The sequence below is a fragment of the Oncorhynchus nerka genome, linkage group LG21, assembly GCF_034236695.1.
Source record: "Oncorhynchus nerka isolate Pitt River linkage group LG21, Oner_Uvic_2.0, whole genome shotgun sequence".
NCBI classification, from domain to species: Eukaryota; Metazoa; Chordata; class Actinopteri; order Salmoniformes; family Salmonidae; genus Oncorhynchus; species Oncorhynchus nerka.
Window position 1 is genome coordinate 173,834 of NC_088416.1, and position 9,169 is coordinate 183,002.

Here is a 9,169-nt window from a genome sequence, read left to right on the forward strand (position 1 = left end):
TAGCCAATAAAAAGTTAGTATTGCACTGAATTGGTACTGGCCCATCCCTTTAAAGCTAGACTCAATATCAGCGCCACGAGGAAATATAATTAGCATAATAATACAAAATCCCCATCAAAATCTGTCTGTTTAAGATAGAGATGTCTGTTTTTTGTTGTTGCTTACGCTGCGTCTCAATCCACAGCAACCACCAATGGCGGTTTTCAGCGTCTGCGGTGGGAGGTGACCGAGCTACAGCGGTGTTTGTCAGACCACGAGACATCCTGGAGATCGGTCTACTCATGAAAACCTCTGTAGTGTCTGAACGAATAGGACCATTCTATGGAAAGATGAGACTCTTACGAACAGGATCTCCGTTTTACTCCATGACCGCATCACGGGACTCATCAGACGTTGGTACCGCTGATCTGCCAACTTCTGCCTGTAGCGTCCGAACAGTTTGGGCTACACACTAAGATGGAAAGGTGAGACTCACACGAACACTACCGTTCAAAAGTTTGGGGACACTTAGAAATGTCCTTGTTTTTGAAAGAAAAGCACATTTTTTTGTCCATGAAAATAACATCAAATTGATCAGACATACAGTGTAGACATTGTTCATGTTGTAAATGACTATTGTAGCTGGAAACGGCATATTCTTTATGGAATATCTACATAGGTGTACAGAGGCCCATTATCAGCAACCATCACTCCTGTGTTCCAAATGGCACGTTGTGTTAGCTAATCCAAGTTTATCATTTTAAAAGGCTAATTGATCATTAGAAAACCCTTTTGCAATTATGTTAGCACAGCTGAAAACTGTTGTCCTGATTAAAGAAGAAATAAAACTGTCCATCTTTAGATTAGTTGAGTATCTGGAGCATCAGCATTTGTTGGTTCGATTACAGGCTCAAAATGGCCAGAAACAAAGACCTTCTGAAACTCGTCAGTCTATTCTTGTTCTGAGAAATGAAGGCAATTCCATGCAAGAAATTGCCAAGAAACTGAAGATCTCGTACAACGCTGTGTACTACTCCCTTCACAGAACAGTGCAAACTGGCCCTAACCAGAATAGAAAGAGGAGTAGGAGGCCCCGGTGCACAACTGAGCAAAAGGACAAGTACATTAGAGTGTCTAGTTTGAGAAACAGATGCCTCACAAGTCCTCAACTGGCAGCTTCATTAAATAGTACCCACAAAACACCAGTCTCAACGTCAACAGTGAAGAGGCGACTCTGTGATGCTGGCCTTCTAGGCTGAGTTCCTCTGTCCAGTGTCTGTGATCTTTTGCACATCTTAATATTTTATTTTTATTGGTAACATCGGAGATGTGTTTTTTTTTTTTGCAACTCTGCCTAGAAGCACAGCATCCCTGAGTCGCCTCTTCACTGACGTTGAGACGGGTGTTTTGCAGGTACGAGATCTTCAGTTTCTTGTCAATTTCTCTCATGGAATAACCTTCATTTCTCAGAACAAGAATAGACTGACGAGTTTCAGAAGGTCTTTGTTTCTGGCCGTTTTGAGCCTGTAATCAAACCCACAAATGCTGATGCTCCAGATACTCAACTAATCTAAAGATGGACCGTTGTATTGCTTGAAATGTCATTTCGGAGAATGACATTTTCTCTGAATCCTTTTATACGGTACTTACAATATTGTCTTTTGATGATCTGGTTCTATTTCACCCTTGCGTGTGACCTGCACGAGTCATTCTACTAGCAAAGATATGCATATTTAAGAACGTTTAATCACTCTAAGATACATTCATGAAAATACAGTCTATCTACATTTGTAGAAGTCAGTCATGCCAACTTCAAGTTGGTGGGATGCTGAACTTTTCTTTGGTGATCATATTTCCATGGTTACTAAATCTCCTCTCACCATGGCAACTGTCGCCTGAGCAACAGAGTGTATCTATGCAACTAGGACGCTCAGCGGAAAAAGGATTTGGGCAGAAATAACTCCCTGCAACATTTTCTTGCCAAACATGCTGTTATTAATATCCTGAGGGTGACATTTCATTTGAAAGATTTTTTGGGGTTAATATTCTCTGAGAGTAGTATTACAGGTAAACTTCTCAAAACTACAATTTCTGAGAGTGCAATTAATCACACGCAACTTTTGGTACAGCTAATTTGAGCTTGAATTGAGACTATTCCACACAGTGATAAATTGGCCCTGTTACAGGATCCAGAGCAGTCAGTGTTCACTTCACCTATTTAAACATACAGTACATCTATAAATACACAGCCTTTATAGTCTACAGTCTACGCTGAGCATGCAGCGTGAATGACAAGTGAGAGTATATGATCCACTAAGAGACTATGTGTGTGTGTATGTGTCAATGTGTCAATGTGTGTGTGTATGTGTTCTCCTGTATGCATGTGTGTGCCTGTGTGTGCTTCCTGGCCTCCCAGTACGATCCTGATGACACTTCTGGCCCCCTCTGCTGGCTTCTCTGGACACTGCTGTCCCCCAGTGGACGAGAGATATAATTGACTGTATATCTATGGAAACAGCTCTGTTTTCAGCATAGCACAGCTGATATTATATTATATACACACACAAAGGGCCCCTAGACAGGTTACATATGTGAGGCTTGATGCTGTACATACTCCTTTTCATTTCCTCAGGTAGGTAGTGACATAGATACTCTACTAGCCGACCTGCCCTGCAACATTAAGGACCCACCTGGCATTTAAAAAAAGATACGTCCGATGGTTTCGACTTATTTCGTACCACGTTTATTTTTTCACTATTCAATTTAAACGGGTTCGTTTTTCATCGGTTAACCTTGTATTGGAATCAAGTTGAATGCCAACTCAAGATTCAACATGTATTTCTTGTTCCCCAGAAGATGGCCTCTCTATGGTCCAGTCTATGTCTGTCATGCGGTGCCTGTTCTAGTAAACAGAGTTTTACAGGTGACCGCTCGTGCTTGTCTGTAACCCTCAGAGCAGCCATCTGTAAAACAGGCCCACCACCACATGACATCTATCCAGTGGAGCCAGTTGCATATTTCCCTCTCTAAAGCTGATGACATCTGATACACACCTTTGGGGGCCAGTGGGCCATGTTGGCTTCAATGAGAGTCCGTTGATGTTTAACATGACAAAAGACAGAGCCACAATGGCAGTTATACCCACGCCAGTTTCACCCAGACTTGGATGAGTTCTGAGAGTATGAAGTGTATGACCTGTGCTGGTTACTTTGCAGATAAAAATGAACTTGGAGTTAACAGTCGTAAGGTATTTAAAAATTCTAGAAATACATTTGAAGTGTTTTTAATATCATAATACCAGCATGGCAAAGACAGATTGGGCTTTTGAGTCTTTGTGTTTCGTTTATTAACCTAATGGCTGTAGGTTACTGTGTTATGGTTATAGTATTGTGTGTCAAACTAGTTTTGTACAGCGATGTAAAGGTATAGCCTACCATCCGCAGTGGTTTTTGTTTCACTCAGTCGCCGTCTTAAGTAATTGTTGCTTCACCTCAAGGAACCCAGAGGATGTTGTTTGGCTACAACCATGAGATGAAGTTACCTACTACCTGAAGCATTTTATTGAATTACATTACAGTGTAAAGACCGCTACAGGTCAATGACCGATGTGCTCCATATTCTGCTTCCGAATGCAATTCTAAAGATGTAAAATCTTCATTTGATCAGTTAGTAATTTCCACTTTGACATTTCAGACTAGATTTGCCCAAAGGAAAAATGTATCAACCACTACAAAACTGTCCATTAATTATAATCCACATAATAATTCACATTTCCTGTTGCTGCAGGATTATTTTCCTGCTGTAGTAAACTGACTCAAATTAAGTTTCTACGTCTGTATAGTGTTGCTCTTGACATACTGCATTACTATATGCTGTCTATACATTATATGGTTTGATTGGTTATCCCACCTCTAATCAGGATGTACCACCTTTGTGTAGGTGGATTTTGTAATAGTGCATCATTGCACTGGGCCGTACCATCAGAGTAAAATAGGGGTGTTCACCTGATCTGAGGATCCATCATGCCCCTCTGTGCTGACGACTTTTACTGCCACCAGTTCCAACCCAACACCTTTGACCCCTCCCGCTGTGGTTCGTGCCTGCGCCCGGGACACATGCACCTGAACAGTACCTCACAGGTGAGCCAGGCAGGAGGGGCTAGTGTTGAGGGAAATGGATGATGGACAACTAATGACTGTTAAGGGTTATTTGGTTTGGAAAAGGTCTAGATTATTACCTTTGCTGTACAGTAAATGGTGGTATACGTTTGAAACACTTCCAAAAACGTTCATTTTATCTTCCCAAGTGGCAGTACGAGGAGTAACCATTTCTGAATGAAACAAAGGTGCATATTAAACAACATAATGATGCAATAAACACAAATAAAGCCACCAAGCGGGGTAATTCTAATATAAGCTATACTGTAGGTTGGCGTTTGATTATATTATTATTCTATCATTAATTAATGAAAAGCTCATTTGCATCCCTTGAGGGAAAGATAGTAATCTAATCCGCTCACATAACACATTGCACACAAGCACCCACACAACACATACAAGCACACCCACACCCACACACAAGCAACCACACAAGCAGGCACACACACACACACACACACATACACACACACACACACACACACACACACACACACACACACACACACACACACACACACACACACACACACACACAAACACCAGCCCACTCAACTGAACCTGTACCAGAAATACACTTCTACTAATCTTCACTGTCATTGGAGTAATCTAATATGCTCAAACAACACTTGCACACAAGCAACAGCTCTATGGATGAACCTGGACCAGAAATAAACTTCTACTAATATTTATTTTCATTTGAATAATCCTTTCATTTCAAAATAACAAAATATTCTAGATAGAAATCCACGCCTGCTCACAACACAACACGGAGATCAAAAGTCAAAAGAGAAGAAAGGATTTTGTGTGTTGTAGGGAGGGCAAGAAGTGAAAGAGGGATCAAGAAAGGGTTGAGAGGAGGATGGGTGGCTTCTGGTTGTGGAAGAGCAGCAGACCAATGAAATAATGATGAGCAAGGCCAGGGAGAGCTTGTGTTACCGTCGTCCTTGCCAGCCTAATGTATTAGCTCAGGTAGACAAGGTGAAGAGAGGATAGGTAGATGGGGGAGGAGAGAGGGGGAGAGGGAGGAGAGAAGTTGTTGTTGCCACTTGCAGCCTGTCTTAACAGCAGATTTGTAAAGGGACGTCCAAGGAAGCTCTGCAAGCAGGTGTAGTAAGAAGTTAGCATTTTGAGTTATACGGAAAGTTAGCTTCTTTTCATTTATTCCACAGGCTGCCATTTTGTCTGAAGTTTGTTTACTTTACTTGTTGGTGCTTTCTCACATGCTTGTTGAATTGACCTTGAGAGTGGTTTCAACTCATTCGTTTAATTAATCTTTAAGCATTGTAATGTCATTGGTCACACTAGGTCATGACTGTCTTGCCATAGAGGTACCTGTACACGGCAGCATGTTTGAATTTGTTCGATTAGTCTCCAACTGTACTTTCACGTTACTATGCAACTGTCTGAAAACACAACAGAATGACATACTTTGTGCACCAAGCCTTAAAAGTGACTTCTACACATCTCAGATGGTTTGCTGAATTGACAAAGCCATGGACCAGTTTAACATTCTCTGAATTATTAACGATTGGACGAAATGTGTCCCGTTCCACGAATCAGGACAACCGTGACTTCCTGTCGGAGGTGACCAGCTACAGTGATGTCACAAGGAGCATCTGGACCTATCAGGAGAGCCTAACTCACACTCCGAGTCCTGACTGGGAACTCAATATCTGTGACTCTGACACGGTACACAGGTGAGTGTGAGTGTCATTGGCAGTTGACTTTAGTAACACTACATTAAGGTATACTTAAAGTGATTTATAAAAATGTAATGAACAGTTAGATAACATTATATTTGAATGAAATTCTACAATCAGGTAGTGATTTCTCTTAAACTAGTTCTACAGTACATTGTGCCAAACTCATAGTGTGTGTACCCCTACCAATGTTCCTCATGCCCTCCCTCTATATCTCCACCCAGCAGTCAGGAGGACCCGTGGGACTTCCTGCCAGACACAGGGAGGAGTGGCTCTAGCACCCCAGCAGGGTGCTGTGTGACGGGGCCAGAGATGACCCGGGTGGACCCCTCTCCCCACAGACCACCACACAGCTCACTGATGGAGGAGAAGAGAGGTCGGGAGAGGTTCAGGCGACCCTCAGGTCAGACCAGCTCACAGTATTACAGACAGATATTTTTTCTGGGACTGCTGATACAATTTTCATTCAATTCAATTGTACTTCAAAATGTTATTGTAATTTTTCAGTTAAACATTTAAATGTGTCTTTGCTTTCCATTTGAGTGGGGCTCAATCAAATGGATGATCTATCATGCCATGTCCCTGCTCCTCACTTATAGGATCAAGAGGAGAAAACGGCTACTTCTCTCCGGACAGGAAAGCCTTATTTGATGGTGGTCCCCAGGCTCAGGTGGAGGGTGTATCCAAACGGCCTTACCGGTACTATGAGAGGGGCCATCCGCTCCCCAACAACCACAGCCCAGAACCCAAAGCCTCCATCCCCTACCGGAACGTGAATCTCGGAATTCCCTCCCAGAGGAGAAGCGATGAAACGTTCCAGCAGGAGACCTGGAGGAGTGAGTCTCCGCAGAGATACACCTGTCATTCCAACTTCAGACGTGGTGGCACTGATTCTCAAGATCAGTCTCCTAGCCCTCGCTCCCCATGCCCAAACCGGTATAAACTTGCTGAATCACGATCTGCATCCTCCCAACGTAGAAGCTCCCACTCCAAAAGTCGCGCTCCTTCTCACGCTCCGTCTCACTCATCTCGCTCCTTGTCTCGCCATCCGTCAGGACGGTCCAGTCCCTCTCACAGACGAGGTTCGGTCGTGTCTCGCCACCCCTCCCCGTCTCGAAACACGGCCTCCTACAAACACACTGACTCCTCCCACGTAAGAAATGGTAAAACAGAGCATTACGCCAATGAGCGTGATCAAGATTCAAGAGAGTCAAGAGAATCAAGAGAGTCAAGAGAGCCAAGAGAGTCAAGAGGATCAAGAGGATCAAGAGAGCCAAGAGAGTCAAGAGAGTCAAGAGAGTCAAGAGACCCAACAGAGTCAAGAGACCCAACAGAGTCAAGAGAGTCAAGAGAGTCAAGAGAGTCAAGAGAGTCAAGAGAGCCAAGAGACTCAAGAGAGCCAAGAGAGTCAAGAGGATCAAGAGAGCCAAGAGAGTCAAGAGAGTCAAGGGAGTCAAGACGTCCCTCCCACAACTCAAACAGTCACAGTTTGGACTCTGAAAAACTGTACAAAAATCTTGACTCCATCTCTCGACGTGACTATCCAGCCTTGCAGTCAAACTCCTACGAAGGGTCTCGAAGACCCCGGCCCAGAACAGATAAAAACCCTTCTCCAACCACTGGCAGTCGTGATAGTTGGGAATGCTCTCCCCCTATAAGTGACTATGGTACACACAACCATTCACCCCAAACAGAAACCAAGCATAGCGACACCAGACCTGACACAGCACAGAGCTACTCAAGGAGACCAGAGAGGGTCGCTAGAGAGGAACGGACAGAGATGCACCCCCCTAAAACCAACCCCAGCCTCCCTCCAGGCTCCTGGCGTGGCTCCTCCCACTCCCTTCTAAGCCCTGCCCTCTCTTGTAGCTCCTCCCCACCACGACTAGGCATCGACTCCCAGCTGCTTGCCAATTCGTTGAAACCCTGCCCTGCGACCATGGAAATGAATTACAGGCCAATTAGTGACAGGAGCAAGAGTAATATAAGGCGGGGCCTGGAGTACCTGTTGACCCAAGAGGAGCCCAAGAGAACCGCCTCAGTGGACTCCCAGGGGATGACCATAGAGGACTACGTCATTCTGGCCGACATCCCCAGACTGGACCTGGGGTCAGAGGGAGAGGGGGCGGAGGTGCTACTGGCCCCGAGGAGGAGGACCCAGAGCCCCAGCCCACGTAGAGACCAGAGGCACAGGACACCCAGGTGAGTGGGGAGACTGGAGAGGCGACAGGAGGGACATTGTAGAGAGAGAGGGAGGAGGGAGGGCAGAGGAAGCTTGATACATTTCTATGCATATTGTAAGGATCTACTGCAGGTACAGCATATTGTAAGGGCCTACTGCAGGTACAGCATATTGTAAGGGCCTACTGGATGTACAGTATATTGTAAGGGCCTACTGCATGTACAGCATATTGTAAGGGCCTACTGGATGTACAGTATATTGTAAGGACCTACTGAATGTACAGCATATTGTAAGGGCCTACTGCAGGTACAGCATATTGTAAGGACCTACTGCAGGTACAGCATATTGTAAGGGCCTACTGCATGTACAGCATATTGTAAGGGCCTACTGGATGTACAGTATATTGTAAGGGCCTACTGCATGTACAGCGTATCATAATGGCCTACTGCATGTACAGCATATTGTAAGGGCCTACTGCATGTACAGCATATTGTAAGGGCCTACTACATGTACAGCATATTGTAAGGGCCTACTGCATGTACAGCGTATCATAATGGCCTACTGCATGTACAGCATATTGTAAGGGCCTACTGCATGTACAGCGTATCATAATGGCCTACTGCATGTACAGCATATTGTAAGGGCCTACTGCATGTACAGTGTATTATAAATGCCTACTGGATGTACAGCGTATTGTAAGGGCCTACTGGATGTACAGTATATTGTAAGGGCCTACTGGATGTACAGCGTATTGTAAAGGCCTACTGGATGTACAGTATATTGTAAGGGCCTACTGGATGTACAGCGTATTGTAAAGGCCTACTGGATGTACAGTATATTGTAAGGGCCTACTGGATGTACAGTATATTGTAAGGGCCTACTGGATGTACAGCGTATTGTAAGGGCCTACTGGATGTACAGCGTATTGTAAGGGCCTACTGGATATACAGCATATTGTAAGGGCCTACTGGATGTACAGTATATTGTAAGGGCCTACTGGATGTACAGTATATTGTAAGGGCCTACTGGATGTACAGCGTATTGTAAGGGCCTACTGGATGTACAGCGTATTGTAAGGGCCTACTGGATGTACAGCGTATTGTAAGGGCCTACTGGATGTACAGCGTATTGTAAGGGCCTACTGCAGG

General features: G+C 44.4%; 2 protein-coding genes across 3 annotated transcripts in view; both read left to right on the plus strand.

The window, feature by feature from the left end:
* Positions 1-3,151: 3,151 nt before the first annotated feature.
* On the plus strand, positions 3,152-7,339 carry LOC115104386 (serine/arginine repetitive matrix protein 2-like). Its single transcript, XM_065006133.1, has 6 exons — positions 3,152-3,226; positions 3,919-4,118; positions 5,700-5,836; positions 6,067-6,242; positions 6,439-7,138; positions 7,174-7,339. The coding sequence occupies exons 2-6, from the start codon at positions 4,002-4,004 to the stop codon at positions 7,337-7,339; spliced, it is 1,296 nt and encodes a 431-aa protein (XP_064862205.1). The 5' UTR covers positions 3,152-3,226; positions 3,919-4,001.
* A 376-nt stretch (positions 7,340-7,715) lies between these two features.
* The window catches only part of LOC115103661 (TRIO and F-actin-binding protein-like), an 8,376-nt gene continuing 6,922 nt past the window's right edge, over positions 7,716-9,169 (plus strand). For both annotated transcript variants that reach the window (XM_065006147.1, XM_065006148.1), the window contains exon 1: positions 7,716-8,041. In XM_065006147.1, the coding sequence (XP_064862219.1) occupies positions 7,779-8,041 (263 nt within the window). In that variant the 5' untranslated portion in view covers positions 7,716-7,778. The remainder of the gene's footprint in view (positions 8,042-9,169) is intronic.

Coding starts and splice junctions, on each gene's coding strand:
- LOC115104386 (XM_065006133.1), top strand. CDS start 4,002: ATGCCCCTCTGTGCTGACGACTTTTACTGCCACCAGTTCCAACCCAAC. Junction 4,119..5,699: donor ACCTGAACAGTACCTCACAG/GTGAGCCAGGCA, acceptor TCCACGAATCAG/GACAACCGTGACTTCCTGTC. Junction 6,243..6,438: donor GAGGTTCAGGCGACCCTCAG/GTCAGACCAGCT, acceptor CCTCACTTATAG/GATCAAGAGGAGAAAACGGC.